The sequence below is a fragment of the Apis mellifera genome, linkage group LG7, assembly GCF_003254395.2.
Source record: "Apis mellifera strain DH4 linkage group LG7, Amel_HAv3.1, whole genome shotgun sequence".
NCBI classification, from domain to species: Eukaryota; Metazoa; Arthropoda; class Insecta; order Hymenoptera; family Apidae; genus Apis; species Apis mellifera.
The window spans coordinates 880,777-900,702 of NC_037644.1; the positions used below are offsets into that span (position 1 = coordinate 880,777).

Genomic DNA, 19,926 nt, shown 5'->3' on the forward strand with positions numbered 1-19,926 from the left:
TAATGTTTCATTTTTTGTTACAGTTTTCACTTCCTCGACTTCTAATGGATCAGCATCAACGGCAATGCAGATTCTTCGCATCAATGAGTGAGTCGCATGCTTTTTGATTCCTCTGGTCACTCAATCATGTCGTAGGATGAAAGGTCCAAATCGACACGAGTGATTGGTTGTATACGTAGATTTTTTTCACGAGCACAATGACCGCGGGTATTTATTATACCCGTGAGTAGTAACATTTCTTTTTTCCATTGTTTTATTTATTAGTTTAGGCTAGGTCTTCTTGTACATCGCGTTTTTAAATATTAATAATCTTTCAAATTAATTATATAAATTTAAATCATTAAAACTGTAATATTTATTTAATATTTGCAAATCAAATTAAATATCTAAATATATGAATATTTGTATATATAAATGTAATACATGATATGACAATCATTTTTAATTTCATGTTTCTTTTTCATCAAATGTTTTAAATAATTACTTGATCTTCAATATAATAAAGATGATAATTTTATTTATATTTTATTTTATTCTCGTCTGAAAAAATATAAAATATTATGTTCAAGAAGGCATTTCGCGACAGGTAGATTTTGAAATCAAAGTTAAATCAAGTTATTAGTTTTGAATATTTATTTTTAAAAACATGCTTTGGTGAAAGAATCGCCTGAGGGTATTTTCATTCATAATAATAAAGTTTAAAGTTGAATCAACTATTAATCATTATCATTAAATTATAGTTTTATTTTTTAAATACATACATTTCTTTTTAATTAGTAATTTTTATTTACAATATTAAAATTTCAATTTATTATATTGATAAAGTACAGTAGAGTCATTAAAATTTGATAAAATATGATGAGATTACATAAAATCAAAGTTTATTAATTCGTTAGATACAAAATACTTAATTAATCTATCTTTCTAGCTCAGGATTTTCAGGTTTAACCCCTTCCATGTCTATTGCCAGGATCTCACTCACGTGCCCAAGTGCTACTTGATTGAGAGAGAGGCGATGGACATGATGACATTAGTTCATAAGCTAATAAAAATATTTTAGCGACTGACGATGCGTTAGTGTATCGTGCACGACGTATTTTCCACATTATGTGTGTGTGGTTAGGCTGTGGAATTGCGTCGTTTCATTTGTCTATGACACGATATAACTTGAAATATTTAAAATTATAATATATAATTATAATATCATTATTATAATAATAATAATGATCAATGATGATCAAATTTTTATGCTACTTTAATAATTTAATTGACTTAAAAGATATATTCATTTAATAATAAATATTTATAATTAAAATTAAGATATACATGTTTTTTATCGCATTTGACGCAATGGTCACTAGCCATCGTCGGTCGATTTCAGGAAAATGGTACGTAAAGTTAGAGTGTGCGAGTTGTGTGCCAAGCTCGGGTGTCGGAGGCGTCCCGGGACGCTTTCCCTAGTGTAGGCTTTTGCGCCCGAGTATTATGCGTGAGAATCGTAGAATGAATGTGTTGGTACGCCTGTTTTGCCATATTTTTAAATATAGGGTTAGGTAGGATAGGTAGTCTACTTCTGGTGTGTCTGTTAATTATAAGTAGGTAGGGCCGGGCAGGTTGTCACAGTCTCTGGTCGGGTAGGCGCGTTTTCGCGTGACAACTTGTTTCAGGAAATATAATTTGAAAAATGGAGGATGAAGCTGGAATATACGAATGGAGCATGCCATTCGTATTTGGCTTTATTCATCGATTTTTCGAATTTCCGCGGTCGCGGTCGCGAGGTAAATTCGAAACGAACGTTGCGCTCGAGATTCTGCATGTGTACGATCGACAATTGATAGTTGGTCGTCTATGTGCATTTAGCTTCCGCGATTTAGCCTTTTTTTTTCTTTTTTTTTTCTTTGATTTGCGATTAGTGAGTCTCGAGCCTAGATTTAAGTTTCAGCGGGCATCGCGCCCGAAGAAGGAAGACCGAAGAGGCCTCGACAAACTGTCGTGAAGAGGGCTGCACCGAATGGCTTCTCATCTTTTCGATCTGTTTTGGGTCCAAAGGATGGGAAGTCATTGTTACTATTTTGTCATTGTGCTCGTTTTAGCATACGTAGTAATTGTTGTGTGTTGTCTGGCCGATTTGCATGCTGGCCCATCATCCAGATCCAGTCATCATGGGCATCGCGATTTTTATTAGTGTTGCGATTATATAATAACGGGTTGAATTAGAGTTACGTTATAAAAAATATCGCGTTTGCTTTTAATTACTTTTATTATTTTTATCAACCTATTTTTTAATTTTTTTTTTTAAAGAAACTTGAATTTATTTTATAATAATTGATATCATCGATTTAATATTATATTTGAAATAGTTTTTCATTTGTAGAATAATAATTTTGTATTAAATTCACTTTAAATTCACTTTAGTGTTGCGTTGACGAATAATCGCGTTTTTTGTAGTAGTATTACGTTTTACAAATTGCCCATTTCCTTCCACTTGGAATGTGGAAATGTTCCTGCTCCTCGATCATTGCAACCAAAAATGCACGCAAGTGGTGCATAAAAGTGGTTGTACAATGGCAGTCTCTTCTGATATGGCTGCAATCTTCCGCTGTTAGTGTTGCGTATGATAAAATACGAGTGCAAAAATTAGTTTATTAAAATTTCGTAAATATATTTGGAACATTTTACTTTCGCGAATTTTTTATCCTTTTTTTAATTTTTTATTTATTTATTTATTTTGTCTTAAAGAATTGCATTGCAAATAATAATAAAGCACTCTTCGTGTTTTTTTTTTGGAGAATCTAGTATATTAGTTGCGAAATAGAAAAGATGGTCCACTCACGGTTTGCTCGGGTTTACATTGAGTGGATAAATATTATTTTTGGGGTAACCTTCTGGTTACCTTCTCCTCGTTTGTTTTTTTTTTCAGCATCCCCTTTATTAAAAGCATTTGTTAATAAAAATACTGGTAAAAAATATATTTCTTTTTTGTCAATTGAAAATTTAAAATTATGAATTACATACTTTGACAATTTGATTTTTTTTTAAGAATTAATAAGATATAAATTTGTTTTTAAGTATTAATCTAATGATTGAGTTTGTTACAGATACGATTTGAAGAAAGAAAAATAAATAGAAGAGAAGAGCTATAATTTATTGAATTTTATTAATCTATTTTTTTTTGTCTGTTTCAGAAATTCTTCACCTTTCTTCAACGGAATATCTCATATTTTTCTCTTTGATATAAGATAAATTTTCCAATTTTTATGTTAGATAGAAAGAAATATTCAATTTTCTGATGGGTACAATTTATAAGTGATGCGTTTAATGTTCTTTCTCTTAATTAAAAAAAGGCTTGTCTCGCCTTCCCTACTCTGATTCGAAGTTTCCGGAAACAATATTTCCATCTTTTTAAGGCAACGTGATCACTCGCCTTAACTTCCTAAATTTCCTCATTCATCAACGATCAAATCCTTGTATAATACTTGATAGTTACGTGATCTCGATCACTAGCCATCGTTGGTATCTCCTCACTTGCATTTTCCCAAACTGCATGTGGCTCGTATCATAAATTCTTGAAAATTGTGACGTTGGTCAAAAAGCTGTGTGACTGAAAATATCTCTTATGTTGTTTTCTGTAGACAGGGTTTATAAACAAAAATATTTAATTTCTGTGAGAATAGGAATGTGAGAATATGAAAATATGAGATTTTGTGAAATGAATGTTTAAAATATTTTAATGTTTTTATTAATTTTATTTAAGTTTGTTTCAGGATCTTTTACAGGAACAGGAAGATTGAATTAGAAGAGAAGATTAGAATTAAATGCATGCATAACTTAAAAAAGGGTATTAATAAATTATATTTGTAAATAAGTAGATAATGGCCAAAGTAATGTGTGTGTGAGTGTGCTTTATGGGGATGCTTATTTTTCTTTTTTTTTTTTCACGCTTTTGACTATCAATTATTTTTCATTTTCATAACGGATGGAAATGTAAAATATCGATAGAAAATCTCCTTTAATTTAATTTTTTATTTTCAGATTTAGTCTTCCGCGCCGGAAAATTAAATTTTTCTTCTTGTATTTCCTTTTGCTGTTTTTTGTTTGCACAACGATCAAAAATTTGAACGTTTTGCAAATTAGCATCGAAAGGAAAATTTATCATTTGATTTGAGATAAATTTTTGCGCGAAAGGAAGGTGGATGGGACGCCGTGGTTAGGGCGGGTCTCCGATTCGCAGCAACCTCCACGCCGGTGAGACCTGGGAAATCATTATTATTTACTATACAATTCATAATTATATCATTTGATACAATTATAAATTTTATAGTGAATAATATGAGCTAATGGCTGCGATTATTTTATAGATAGATATTTTATGATAGATTAGTTCGTTAATTCCAATATAAAATATATGAAAAATTAGATTATTAAGATTTTTACCGTGTATTCTTTGAGTTTACTTTTGATTATTAATTTTGATAGCAGATTGCAATTGTTTTAATTGTTTAAATTGATTAGTTTGTCTTCTTTAGTCAGATAATTCTTCTTTAGTCATATTTGTCATGGCCACTTGCTATTTTTATATCCTAATGAATTTTTTGAATTTTTTCATGCGAGAGATATCATTTGGTTCTAGTGATGTTATCAGTGAGTAGGAAGAGAAAAAAAGAAAAAAGAAAAAGGAAATTTTGAAAAATTAATATTGAAGATGCAAATTCTAATGCAAGGGACAAAAAAGGAACATTGAATGTTAGATCTATTTTGTACTTTCAGTATTTTAAATAATAGATTAGATTTAGAATAAAATTTATTTATTTTTTTATTAGTTTTTAATCTGCATAATTTCTCTTCATATATCAATAGCCAATATTTTGATGAGTAGTAAAAAATATTTATTTTTGTTCATATTTTATGTATATATTTTATTTCTGTAGTTTTATTTAGTAAATTGAATTAACTCTTAAAAGATAAAATTTTTTACTTGAATTTATATATATTATAATAATCAAATAATAGGAAAATTTTAAAATGAAAAGAAGAAAGATATAGAAAAAGAAAGTATAGATAGAATATAAATTTCGAGGAACAATAAAATTTAAAAGTGTTAATATTTACTGATTAGATCTTTATTTTTCTGATTTCGTAATACGATTAATCCAATCTTCAATTAGTTTTGAAATTTGGATTGTATTGGATATCTTAAGTACAATTAATCCTAATCACGTATAAAACGTTCAACAATATTACTCTTTATTTAAAAACTAATCAGTCATACTCCATATACTCCTAAAAGTATTTCAGTCGTTACAGTCATGCAAATCAACTTAAACGCTGATCAGAGTTTTGTTAAAAATTTGAGTTATTAACAAGAATGAACAGAAAAAAAAAAAATATTCTAAACAAATTCAAAAAACGCGCGTGCTTCTATGTGGCAGTTAGTCGTTGAGAATATTAAGAGTTATTATATTTGAACGAGCAAAAGTAGAAGTTTCAATATAATAGATGAGATAGATAGATAGTTTTTTTATGATTCTTCATAAAAATATGTACTTTTGGCTTTCAAAAAACTTTATCCTTATTTGTTTCATTCATTTGATTTGTTATGATGATAAATTTTAAATTGTAAGTGATCGTATTTATAAATCATTTTGATTTTCGACCTTAATTTTGCTCGATCAAACTTAACTCTTTCCTATAACAATCGATATTCAACAGTTTTCCTATCATCACCTTGAATGAAGAATTCTACAGTAATCCTAACATACAGTGATTCTACAGTAATTCTTCTTTCAATATTCTTATGTATATATTTTAAACAAAGATACATAGTTAAAGACAATATAGTGCTGGAAATTATTGTATAAAAAGTGAATGTGATTAAAATGTATACATATATTAACTAAAAAATTGGATTACATTATTTTTATAACCACATCCTAGTTATATTTCCTTAAAAATATTATATAAAATCTTAAAATTTGATTTCACTTCATATGAGCAAAGATCATATTCTGATGATTAAAAAAATATTGCTTTTTTTTTTTTAAATTTAACTTCTTTCAAATCTTATTATAGGTATGATAAAATCTCTGAAGCATTTCTTCATCCAGTACTTACATAGATTGCAAAGATCACTAAATTCATCTGTTACAATATCGATTATTTCTCTCAAAACTTATTGCTCGTTTTAATTCTCATTTTGACTTTCTACTTTGAATTCATTGCTTCACTTAATTTGAAATTATTGATATCATTTGATTTAATTACACTCGAGTCATTTTCTTATTGTATTAATCCATTGTGATTTCTCATTGTATTTTCTTTTTTTTTATTTGCATCATAATTTCTTGGAAACTATTTGGATACAATGAAATTAAATTATTAAAATTAAGATGAAGAATAAAATATTGCTTATTATATAGAGAGCTCGATAAAAGATTGGAAAAATTGATATGTATGAATAGTTATATTGCTATACTTTGTACTAGTATGAAAAAATGGGAATATATGCTTTGCATGTGTAAATTTTCCAAGAAATACAATTTTCTAAGAATTGGGAGATGAGCAAGATACATATATATTATTCTTAATTAATGAGCACTGATTAACAAAATTCAAATTAATCATAATTAAAGCTTTCATAATTACATACTGTGCTCGTATAAAAAGCCAATGTATTTGAGTTCATTTATAAAAAAAAAAAATAATCATATTATAAAGAAAATTGATATACCAAGAGTTTGAAACGTTGTCAATCAACTTTAATGTATTCAGAATATATTAATTGAAATAATTTGAAAAAAAGAATCATTAGATCACAATGGATTAAAGCGCAATAACCAGAAGAAAAGAAATAACTCACTCATGCATCCTTGCTTGCATACTTTTATATAGGGCATCCAAAATATCATGTTCTCTTATATCGTATATAATATAATAATTTTCAGATACAAAAATAAACTCCGTTTAGCTCACGAGAATATATATATGAAAAAGAATGAAAACGAAATAAAAAGATCTCTTTTCAACCTCTAAAAAAAGAGTATATAAATGAGTAGAAGAACAAAATATGGCGAATCAATAAAAATAAAAATTCTCATGATCTATTGAATGCTCGTCGCAAAGGAAAACAAATGTTTATACTTTAAGCGTAGGATTAAAAAAAAAAAAAAAAAAAAATTAGCGATATCTACGACTTCTATTATCTAGCTTTTCTCACTCGCGTGCATTCTCATATGAGTTTTCATGTTATTCCTAAATTATTCTAGAAAAAATTTTCCTTAGTAAGATCTAAAACTGTCTCTTTGAAATCTCCATCTATTGAACACAACACTCGTTCTTTTTTTTTTTCTTTTTTCTTTTTTTTCTTCTCTCCTCCCCCCTTTCTCTTAAGAATAATTATACAATTTCTCGTAGCATAACTCCGTAGCATGCTCTTTTTAATCGACTAGTCACGTGTGTTGGATGCACCTCTTTTTTTCTTTTTTTTCTTTTCTTTCTTTTCTTCTTTATTACATTTTAATCGATTTTCGAGTAGCATATATACACATGCAATATATATATATACTATCAAATTGTCTTATTTCTCTTCATCGTGCCCGTTGTTGATTATTCGATCGCACGCGGTTCTTCATAATAAAAAAAAAAAAAAAAAAAAAAAAAAGCTTCGTCCTTCTTTTCCCTCGCGTTCATAAGATTACGTGTCAAAGTTTGGCAGATTTTTTTGTGCCAAAATCGAATCATCGTCTCTAATATCGTGCCCGTCCTGCGACAAACCGGGCAAACCGATGCGGCAATGTGACCAGCCAATTAAAGGGGAAGTTCAACGATAGGCCTTGGCCCTTTCCGCCCAAGCGAATAAATCCACGCTGGGAATGGCTTCGAACATTGTACAGGACCTCAACTCGTTTCTGATGGAAAAAGAGAGAGAGAAAAAAATGAGAGGAACGAATATTATAGAATTTTGTATAGGAAGAAAAAGAAAATATTTAACAAATTGAAATAATAATAATAATAGTAGCGCAAGCAATATAATAAGGTCGTAAATTGAAGTGATATTTGGGTCACACTATGCGAATCTCGTGATTATAATTCATCATTTCATAGAAAGAAGTGTGTCAATAGCTCTCGAGCTTTTAAAGCGGCATTTTTCGAATCAGCTGACTTTTACGACCTTACAATATGATTCTACTGTATCTATTTACATACACAAATGAGACACGATACGAGACTTTTATCAATTTTTCTCGTAATCGTTACAAGTACAAGTTTAATAGATGTTTGAAAAATAAGATTATTCGTACAAAAGTCGAAATAATGAAACAATTGAATGGAAAATATCATCAACTTACTCTGCTTGTGGCCGGAGAAATACGTTCGGTTGCATTTGGGTAATATTGTTACCATTGTCGCAAAATATTCTTGCCAACGTTACATTGCGTATTTGTGCCAATTGCTCTGTTCAACACAAAGTTACAATTTGTACTCTTAAAACTTATATCAATATTTCCAAATATAAATGTCAATTCTTTAATGTATTCTCTTACCGGGTGTGAAGGGATGCGGTTGATACGCAGAATCGTAGAAATATCTGTCGGTGCGACGGGTTCTCGAAAACTGTTCAAATATTAAACAGCGGAAGGTGGGTCCTAATAGGCCATCATCCACTGGCCTCTCGGCCATACCCCCGATAATAAGGTCTACGTCATCGGGATGAGCGTAAAGTGCGCGCAATTTCTTCATCATCTGTTAATTGATTAAATTTTGGATTATAAAAATAATTTGGAAAAATATTTCTTTTCAAATAATGAATTTTAATGATAATAGTTATTATTAATTCGATGTATGAAAAATACGTCCAATTAAATCATCGTATATACTCGAAATAATTTTTACCTCCACTGAAATGTAATCCAAGAAATCATCGAAGGTGTTCGCAATTGGAAGACCGCAATACTTTCTGTAATGATTGTAACCTGGCAGGCCATGATCACGACCACGTTGAATGTCCAAGCTGATCGCGTCCAAGCCTAAGCTATCTTGACCCGCGGCGAATAACTTGCTCGTTACGTCTTCGATTATGCTGACATCCATTTTCTGGCTGGTCTGAGTGGCCATCCCGCGTAACAAACCGTCGAACACTTCGTCAGACTCGATTATAATCGGTTTGAAGAAGTATTCCGACAAGGAAACCGTTTTGTTGATCTGGCGTTTGTCGTCTGTCAAACTGTACAAACACAGAATCATAAAAATAACAAAATTGAAGATACATATTTTTCATTTTGTATATACGTCACATAGAATGAAAAAATAAATTTACCTTATTTTTCCTTGCATCAAAGAAGTCAAGAAGCGGAGAGCCGCAGTCGCGACCTCGTTGCTGATCGCTGGATCATCCTCGGAATTGTAATTACGACTGTAGCTGTTGCCAACTGTGAGGCCAACGGCGCGGGTGTACCTCTTGCCCAGCAATATAGGTAGCCACTCCTTGTACGTGATATGCTGAATTTCAGCAATAACTATGCGCCTAGCCTCTTGGAACAGCGTCTCGTCCGACCAGTTTGGATTCAGCTCGGCGAGTTTGTCGGCTATTCGGTTGTGCTCGCGATGCCAGATCGTGTGTATCACAGCGAGTTGTGGATGCGTGTTTACGCGATAATCGCCTGACCAATTAAGAGTATATATATGAAATTTGAAATATATAATAAATGAAATATGATAAATATATAATATATGAAATATGAAATTTAGATTGAAACTTGGAATGAAACTTGGGGAGAGGGGACGAAGAAAAATGCGTCTTTTAATTTAATGCTCGAATCATCATTTACGAAAAAAGAGGATAAAATATTTTAAAGATTTTATTCTTTCCGTGGTCGATTGCAAATCGAGAGTAGGAAAATGCTCACCAGAATTGTAACAGTTTTTCGCGCACGCGGACGAGATTTCATCCTCCCCGATCGGCAAGAATTCGTGGTTACTCTCCTTGTGAACTCGTAAGCGACCCCCTTCGAACTCGCGCAGTTGACGGGATTTTTTCAACGTAGAACCGTAGATCGCCGAACCGTCCAAAAAGTGGCTCGCTTGATTCATCTGTCGTCGAAAAAATCGATTAAAGACTTGATTCTAACAACCCTATTCTTTTCTTTCAAATTTTTTTATCATTCATATTAAAGGAAATAAAAGAAATGAAAAATATATACCTGTTCCGCGGGTCCAAACGTACATTCCGCTTTAAGGACGGGCAACGATCGCACGTAATTCATGCATCGTACGTAATGCTGCCCGTAAATAGGATCTCGATCAGGTACCATAATTACGGAACAATCAGGGTGTACGTATCTAGGCGATAAGGTGTTTCCGTCTGATCGACAGCACGAGATCGGCTTTCCTGTCGACACTGCAATAATTTTATAATTATTTGCACAAGGATCGTAATACATATCGATGAAAATGAATTTTCATTGCAAATATTTAATTCGAAAGAATACGTGTCATATTGTCACGCGTGTATAATAATCTTTTTCAACTTTGAAAAGAAAACGCTTACCCATTTTGCGCATGGGGGTGTAAGAAATGTCGTTCGCAACGAACTGGCCCCACTGCATCACCGTCAAAGTTCTGCTGACGTCCGACTGATCGTTGGGCGTCGACACGGCCACGCTTATGCTTCTTGCGCCGGGTAGCGGCTTTCTCGTGTGCCCCATACGCCTCGGTTCTTGGATCCCTGATCGCCAAATTAAGCATTAGGCCCGCGTTACGTTACCTCGTGACACCTCTCGTCGCCTAATCGGAGTAATATTCGTAATATTCGATTTCTCAACGATTGGAAAAATTGAAACGACGATATTTAAGAATTTTTTGTTAAATAGTTCATGATCAAACTCGAAGAGAGAAAGGTTTGGAAAGATCATCATTACTCCGATTTCGACAATATTTTTTGCAGGTGATCTCCGCGTATGCGTGTGAAATAATGTTGGTGCAGCGCGAGAGCGAGAAACAGTTCGCGATACTGAATCAATTGGAATCGAGGTTTCCAATCCCTGCAATACGAGGATCCTATCCTATAAAACCTGCCTCAGCACGCGAAATTCATCAGAGATCAATCAGTAAATGACATATTTAAAGTGAGTTAAAATTTCAGCGACGATGATTGCTTTTCGAATTAAAGTTTTTCTTTTCTTCTTCTTTTTCTTTCTATTTTTCTTTTTTCTGAATACGCTGATTGATCTCTGAATCGACCGAACGAAACGACGACGACGACTCTCGCGCTGCAGAGCAGTACAAAATACTTGTCTTCTACTTATTTTTTTTTTTTTGACGTGATATTCTGATGCGTTATCGACGCTTGAGAACGGATTATTATTTTCTCGTTCTTTTTTTTTTTTTTTAATTCACATTCTATTCTAATTTACCACAAGATGGATGCAATGATGAATTGAAAAAGGAAGAATCACGTCGAGAACGCTTACAGAAGGGATCAAGTGACTTATCTATGTGGCTGATGAAGGTGCCCAATAGTGAGAAAATCAAATTGGGAGATGATGGATGCTTGATGATATACAACTGCTTGTATAAATGCATATACGTATATAAAGAAACAAAAAACGAAGATTTGAAGAACGGATTTAAAAAAAAAAAAGATAATTGGAATCGTCGCGAATGACTCCCAATTTTCATTCGCTTACCTCGGACACCTTTAACGAGACCCGTATACCGCAATCAACAGAAAAAATATTTGAACTAGTGTGTTACAATATATATATAATATATATAAATATGATACATTATTAGATATATCCGAATTAGTTTACATACACATTCTACTGCTGGATAGAATCTCCCGACCGGGGCACCCTATTGTAGGCAGTATTATTCACTGCTACACTCAGGCATTTTATGCTCTTATGTGCCTTATCGCACAACAACTGTAATGCAAATCACAGAATATAATTTGTTAAGCCAATCGACGAACGTCGTTTTTTTTTTTTTTTTTTTTTTTGTGTGTCCATTAGCGCCCAAGGATAAGAGAGTGTGTTCGTTTTTTTTTTTTTGTACGTGTACGTAACACAGACAGGTAGTACAAAATGTAGTATATATTGATATCGTATCGATTTTGAAAACTACTTGCTCGTCGGGAAGAAATATATATATATATATATCATCTGTGTATAAAAGAAATTTTTATAGAAGAATGGAAGAATAAATTTATGTTTTGAACGTGACGTGACGTTTTTAAATATTCGACGATTGTAATGGCTATTATTTCAGAATTAATCTGAAACGATTAATAAAAAAATTGAGGATACAATAAGGAAAGATAAGATCGTATCAATTTTGCAAATTGATACTACAACAAGATGTAATTATCGAACGAATCGAGGATGAAATATATAAAGTAGAAAAAAATGTTAAGATAAATCAATAAAATCTTTTCAAGTATCAGAAGTGAATAGGTAAATTTTTGAACTTGGTAGCACTAGAATACATTGTGTACAACGTATAACAATTGTGTATTTCGGCCTGTTGTGTGACAAACGTGTGTGATATATATTTTTTTTTCTTCTGCGTGTCGTGTGTGATCGTATATACTTTTGCGAGGTGTCGATATGAGGAGTAGTAGAGGTGGGTTAGTAGGTCGAGGCTGTGCTGGTAACTCGCTTATACCATCATCGAATCATGAATATGAAAGAATCATTTTATATTTTCGTTCTTCGAGAAAAGTTTCTTTCTTTCCTTATCGGATATTTTGCGGAATATTTTCGTTAAATATAATCAACGGCCGACGAGGGAGACGAAGAATTTTTAAAAAAAATAATGTAACTCCGACAGTGTGATGATGACTCGTTGTGAATCAAATTTGTTCGAAAATGAACGATTAAAGAAAAACCTGATCAAAGATGTGTATAATCGAATAGACTTAGATAGAGTTAGATTGAAACTGAAGGATTCTTTTTCATTTTTAATTCATCGTGTAACGGAATACAATGTAATTACAGAGTGTCCTAGGATTAATATGAAAAGAATGATTCGTACGATATTTGATATTTCAATTTTTCAATTATGTACGTAAAAAGTAAAAGTAAAATAAAATTAGAATATGCTTGTATGCATAGAGAAATGTATATGAATCGATGTCCTTGAATTATTATTCTGCATAAATACAGCACGCTGCTTTACATACGAGACACAAAGTACTTAAATCTCCATTTAAAAAAAAAAAATTTATCGTACTATTTATCGTTTCAGTAATATTCTTAGGTATTTAGAAACATACATATGCAGGCGTGTGAGTCAGAAATATACTTGGAATTATTTAGCCTACTTTAAATTTTTCACATGTTTCGTATAATTTAAGGAATAAAAATTTTTTAGAAAAAGAATATTTTCATTCGATAATGTTATTCGATAAACATTTCCGTTTCAAATATTTTCGATATTATTAATAATCTTTTTTATCTAAACGTGAAACATTTTGTACTGAGAAGAAGTGTAAGTTTATTCAAGTGTAAAAACAGACAGAATAAAAAGAATTAGTCATCGAAAAACAACTTTTTCAACGATAATTCTTTTCTTTAATAAATTTTACCAAGAGGACAATCCATATTCAATTTCTGGTTGCATTTGCAGAATATTACTTGGCAAATTAATATATAATATATGTTAATCGAAAGTATTACGTATTTCTAGGACACCCTGTATTAATAATGCAACAACCAAAAAATTATTACCAATCTCTTATTACTCTTCTCAATGAATTCAGAAATCGGAATTAGAAAATAGATGATCGAACGTGGGACACAAAATACATCTCCACAGCACAGATGAAAACAGATCAAACACATCCTATATCCCATAAGAATAAGAATATAGATAGAATCTTTTCTTTCCGCAAGAAAATCGCGTACAAACGTGATCGACAAAATATCCTTGGATCATCGGCCGTTCTAAATCGTAAATTAGAGAAAAGAAAAGAAACGAAATTCATTCCCTTCCAGAAGAAATTGCATTAGTACAACAAAAGAAAAAAAAAATCAGACGAGGAGTGAGGGGACGGATACGTGAGAAAAGGAGAAGAAGGAAGCGCCAAGAGCGTTCAGAGGCTGCAAATAATTGAACGATTATTATTCCACACAAATAACGACAACAACACGGTACATAGAGGGTTCAAATGTATCTCGATAATATTCTTCTTCCCGTTCGCCGCTTCCGTTTCTTGCGTCCGTCCAGAATGTCCGATTCCGTCCAAAGCCGAGCGTAAAAAACACAGCAAACGACGCGTATCGCGTTACGCTACGAGCGAGAGATAAAAAAAACCGAAGTGTGCCCAGCGAGAAACGAAACGATAATAATGATTTCGAGCCGTAGACCGTCGACGAATTTTTTCGCGAATTTCTCTAAAACGGACGATTGTAGTGAAATATGGTAGACAAGTCATTTGTCTTTAAAATTTCTTTCTTTTTCCTTTTCTTTTTCTTTTTCTTTTTCTTTTCTTTGCTGATCGTCACACGGTAGGAAACACCCTTACCGTCGAAATACTGGGGGAAGAGAATTCTGGTGTACGCGGTCATCGCACTACCCCAGCTTGGATTTTGGACATTATTGCAACTGCCGTCGATATTTCGGTACTTGGCCAGAGAATTGCACCCCTTGTGCCGCGATGACGGACAGGCCGAGTTCAACGGAGTCCCCTCCAGCGACAAGGTCGATATGAAACGAGCGCAATCGTCTTTGTCCAGCCCGAATCTGTAACAAATATCGATCGGTCGATTCGATTAAATGTTTCTTGCGAATCACGAGTAGCGGCGGAAACAGTAAACAGGCGCCCACGTGTTTGACTACTATCGATGGTGACAACATGCTACCATACGAATATATATATATATATATATGGGATATATTATTTAAGGCTGTCAATTTTTTTTGCGGCAAGAGAGATTTTGTGCTTCTGTGTATAATATAAATTCAGAGGTGGATCTAACACGCGAGTTAAGTTTTTGCAAGAGTAATTTGTATGATCAATTTGCTTGGTTAAGCGTTGATATTGTATTCGAAGTGGCAATAATCTTCAATGAGATATTTAAGTAGCAAATAATAAAGTTGATAATATTGAATGCTTTTAATAATGAAAAAAGAAATGTATAACGAATATATAACGGTGATTGTGACGAGGAGCAATAAATTTAACACTCTTGAAGTGTTTTGAATGATGTTTGAATTATGTTGGTAGAAATTAGATAGGAATATAGAATATAAAAATTTAAATTTATATCTTTTTAAATACTTTTTAAATTGCATACATTACCTTTATATATATATATTTTCTTTCTTTTTTTAATTTGAAAATAATTTCTTTCTTATTTTTATTCAAGAAATTTAAAGCAACGTAATAAAGTGACTTCGTAAAAAATTTTATGAAATATAAAATATATAATATTTAGTTTCATAAAATTTTTAAATAAATAAAATCTTATTTTATGCAAAGTTGGTAATTTCACGAGGAATAATTCTCCATAATATTTTAAAACACAAAATCATTCGTCGTGTAAAGATGACATAGTTGAGGATCATTTGTCATATAAATTTAAACGTGTAGAAATTAAAAAAAAATAAATAGGAAATGATAAATGATTGAACATAGAATTGTTGTGTCAATATTCAATTAAAAAATTTCGAAAGAATTATTAGTTGGTGAATTTTAGAATATAGAAGGTAGAATTTTACATTTTTAGAGAATGAAGCACTGTTAGGAGTTCAGAAGATGGTTTCAAAATATTTATAATAAATAAAATATAATTATTACAATATTTTAATTACAATCTTCTAACCATCTTTTGATATCCCAATAGGAAACAATTCTTTTAACGAATTGCTCATTGTGCAAAAAGGCATTTTTATTAGTTTGATTATAGGCTCAAAACATTACAATAAAATAAATTCAATCGATATTTTGCAAACACAGCAAGAATTTTCATCGAAAGTTTAAGCAACAAATAGATTTACAAGTTAATAGTTTTTTTTTAGTACGAAAATTATAATGAAATATCTATAAATCAAAATTGCTTAATCGAAGAATAAGATTTCGAGTTTCTATTTGTTCTAATATTGCACCACTTTATAACCTTTTAGATAAATAATCAAAATAATGATAATATTTAACATTATCGTGTCATATGATTCGTTTACAAGAAAAATAGAAACAACAAAAAGTATCTATTTATTTACTCGAAGTAGATAATTGATTGAACGAAAAATTATTTCGGTGTATTGAATTTTTCCCATTGTAAATACTTTTATAAAAAATTTTTTTTTTTATTATGCATTTCACATAGAAAGTCCATATATTGAATAGAATTAGATGAGAACGTATATAGATGAATATTAATAGACTAAAATTCAATTTCAACATCAAGTGTTTAAGTAATATGAAATTTGGAAATCTCCCTTTTTGAAAAAAAGAATCTTCCTTTTGCACAATTTCCTCCAATTTTTCCAGATGATATATTAAATATTCTTTTTTTATAAACGAAATCCACTTTAAAGAAAGATTCAGCGTTCGAAAGTAACGTGCATCGTCCGCCAATGAATTCGTAATAACAGTAATTAAAAAAAAATACTTTGTTACGTTAATTTTTTAAACTCCCATTACCAATCTTCAAAATAATCGAAATTGAATAATTTGTTCGAAAATAAGCAACCCCTAAAAGAAAATCTTAATCCCTAAAATAGGAATAAATATATTTCAGATACAAATATATAAATTTTCCTCGATTTACTTTTAAACGCTGAATTAATCCCAAAGGCGATATTTTTCACCGGATATAATAAGGAAAACATCCTGATATAGACGTGTGTAAACAGCTAATCAGAAATTGACCTTTGACCTAAGAGGTGTAATGTTACCTGTGACAGCTCTGATGAAGGAGATAGGACGAAGCTTTCATCGCCACTATGGCGTCGAGGCCTCTCTCGAAAGCATCCTCGGAAGGATATGAATCAAGGAATTGTTTTCCAGCCGGCGTGTGAGCCATCAATTCGACGCCAGCATTCGCGATATTCCTTTCGAGGGTGCTCATACGATCGACCAAGCTTTGCGCGAAACTGATCGAGTTGTTCAAGACCGCCTCGTCAATGTGAGGGTAACGCCGATTATGGGTACGACCCGTGTCTACGACGCCGCCCTCGTAAGGGTAGTTTGTCATCGGCAAACCTGAAAGGATACCTTTAAAAACGTCGGTAAAAAAGGAATTCAATCAATTCAACCGGGTTGTACACGGGATCTAACGGATCGCAGCCTTTTTCAAGTTTCTTTCTTTTTTTTTTTTTTTTTTTTCTGTACGAATTGTTGAAAACAATTTGTGCGAGGCACAAAGATACATGGAGGAGGAAAAGTACGTATAATTATTTTCTTTCTCTTTCTTTCTCCATTTCTTAGTAGAAATTTGCAACTATTAATGTTTCTAAATTTACGTGTTTAAGATATCTTCTCCAATTTTATAACGGATAATTATTTAAACTGTGGTATTTATTAAGAAAACGCATAAATGTTGTGGAAAGAATCTTTTTTTTTTATCGGTAAAATATTGTATTCTTTGGAAAATTTTTGAAACAAGAAGAAGAGTTTTAATTCTTAATGTTTGTTCATTGTGTTTCATTCAGATTATGTAGAAATTAAATTATTATCGTTATAAGTATTTTGAAGTAAGAGTAGAAATTTTTGTTGTTGCAGTTTAATAGAATTTCAAATTGCAAGATGATAAAGATGCGAACACAATTTGTATTTGTTACAATTGTGTTCGTTATTTATTTCAAATATCGTTTAAAAATAAAATGATTATTAAATATTAGATATTTCATAATTATCAATTAGAAATGGATGTTTGACAATTGTATAAATCTATATATAAAATGTATGGATATAGATGATATAAGAAAATTATAGGAAAACAAATCATAAATATTGATAAAAAGCATCCAAATATTAAATATAAATTGAAAATTAAAAATATTTTTATTTAAAAAAGTAAACATTCCTTCCATGTTTCTCTCTTTCTTGAAAATGTGAAATTTAATTGAACATTGGAAAATTATCAAACATATTTCTAATTCTAATTTATAGTTTCAATAATATTTTCACAAATACAATTCACAACAAACAATGTTAAGCAATATTGCATATATTTACATTACTTTTTTTTTTACAATACTTTTATTGATTTTTATCAAAGGATGATATATTTGATCCTGGATTAAAATACAACATGTATATATATATATATAAACTCTAAAAGAAAATATTTATAACATTGATAAGCGTTCAACTCCATATATTGATAATAATCCAGGATAAAATCTTATCATCAAACACACTGCGATTAAAATTTTCTTCGATAGATAAAAAAAAAGAAAACAATAATATAATAAAATAGAGGAAAAATGAGGACAACTTACCTGTATAACTGGCAAGATAGTTCTGCAAGGAAATTGGCAATTTATAGGCACCGATCGTATGCGTATTTCCAAGGAATCCCATGGTTTGTAGAGAGACCCATAGGATCGCCAAGGTAGCCACGGAACCTGCCATTAGGCCACCAGCTGCACAGAATCAAACAATTTTTTTTTTTTTTTATATAATATGCTTTCTATCTTCTAAAAATCTTAAATTCTTTGACTAAATTGATTCGACGTACTTATAGAACTACTAATCGAAATGAATTTCCTTTATCGCGAAAAACTACGACGCAATTGTTATTATCTTGAAGTGGTTAGTTGAGTCATTTCGCGTAACAACGTGCTTTTTGTTTAGTACAATAATTCAAAAAGATTTGAGATTTATTGTAATGATTAATCGATCGAAATCGTTACGTGGAGAACTTGTAAGATTTTGACTTGTCTTTTCTTTTCCTTTCTTTTCTTTTTTTTTTTTTATACATCACATCAACTTATATATACAGGAGGATACATGTATATATAGATAAAATCAAGATTTATTATTAAAAAACGAATATAAATTATTCTGGTTAAAAATTTTTAAATTATTATTTGTAAATAATATATCTTCATTTACACTTTCTCATTTGTTAATTTCATTTTAAATAAAAATTGCATATCTCCTTTTTCAATCATATTCGATTGAAATGATTTAGGATCTTTAGATGCATTTAGATCTTTCTGGAATTTAAATTTAATGTACAATCAAAATTGTTATTGTATTGAACGTTCAAATTATTCTAATAATTATGGTTGTAGGATATTGTTCATTCCACATCACATTTAAGATAATGAAATGAAGTTTGAAAAAACATTGACGTCATTGATAGTAAGGTTATCAACGATATAAATTTAATTCAGAGTTAATGTAATTATAGAATTTTGTTTTTTTTTTTACAGTGACATCGTCAAATGGTTTTATTAATTTTATCTTGCATTTAACTTATATACTACGTAGATAGTAAAGGAGATTATAATTCTTTTATAATTAACAGGAAAGTATGTGAAATAAGTTTAAAAAATCGAAAATAAATTTTTGAGAGCATCAAAATTAGATAAACCTGATCTGAAATTTGTTCCCACCTTTAATTTCATTTTTTTATTTCGTGAAAATGAGATCAGAGATGTGAAAATTTTTTCGAAAAATATTGATCTTTAAAATTGCTTAATTTTCACAATAAAGCTAGAAATATAATCATCGAATTGAAAAAGAGGTATAAAATAGTATATCATAGAACAACTTATTATTATACAATTTTACTTATTATTTATCGTATCTCATTACTATTTACTCGTACGATTATAAATAATGTTTAAACGTTTAGAAAACAGTATTTTGAAATATTTCATATATCATTTGTTATCATAAATAATGTAATACCTTATTTTTTATTCGCTATTTCGTCTAATTGATTATAAAACATATTTTTCACTTAGACGAAA

At 30.7% G+C, this 19,926-nt stretch overlaps 1 protein-coding gene across 7 annotated transcripts in view; it reads right to left on the reverse strand.

Moving 5' to 3' along the window:
- Positions 1–5,098: 5,098 nt before the first annotated feature.
- Positions 5,099–19,926, reverse strand: part of LOC408953 (peroxidase) — a 31,433-nt gene continuing 16,605 nt past the window's right edge. For 5 of the 7 annotated variants that reach the window (XM_026441872.1, XM_026441869.1, XM_026441871.1 and 2 more), the window contains exons 2-12: positions 18,445–18,588; positions 16,897–17,215; positions 14,522–14,739; positions 10,544–10,720; positions 10,197–10,393; positions 9,903–10,086; positions 9,314–9,656; positions 8,890–9,220; positions 8,541–8,739; positions 8,346–8,451; positions 5,099–7,904 (exon numbers count right to left, since the gene is read on the reverse strand). In XM_026441872.1, coding sequence (XP_026297657.1) covers positions 7,817–7,904; positions 8,346–8,451; positions 8,541–8,739; positions 8,890–9,220; positions 9,314–9,656; positions 9,903–10,086; positions 10,197–10,393; positions 10,544–10,720; positions 14,522–14,739; positions 16,897–17,215; positions 18,445–18,577 — 2,295 coding nt within the window. In that variant the 5' untranslated portion in view covers positions 18,578–18,588 and the 3' untranslated portion in view covers positions 5,099–7,816. The remainder of the gene's footprint in view (positions 7,905–8,345; positions 8,452–8,540; positions 8,740–8,889; positions 9,221–9,313; positions 9,657–9,902; positions 10,087–10,196; positions 10,394–10,543; positions 10,721–14,521; positions 14,740–16,896; positions 17,216–18,444; positions 18,589–19,926) is intronic. The other 2 variants (XM_026441874.1, XM_026441870.1) reach the window with 1 other exon arrangement.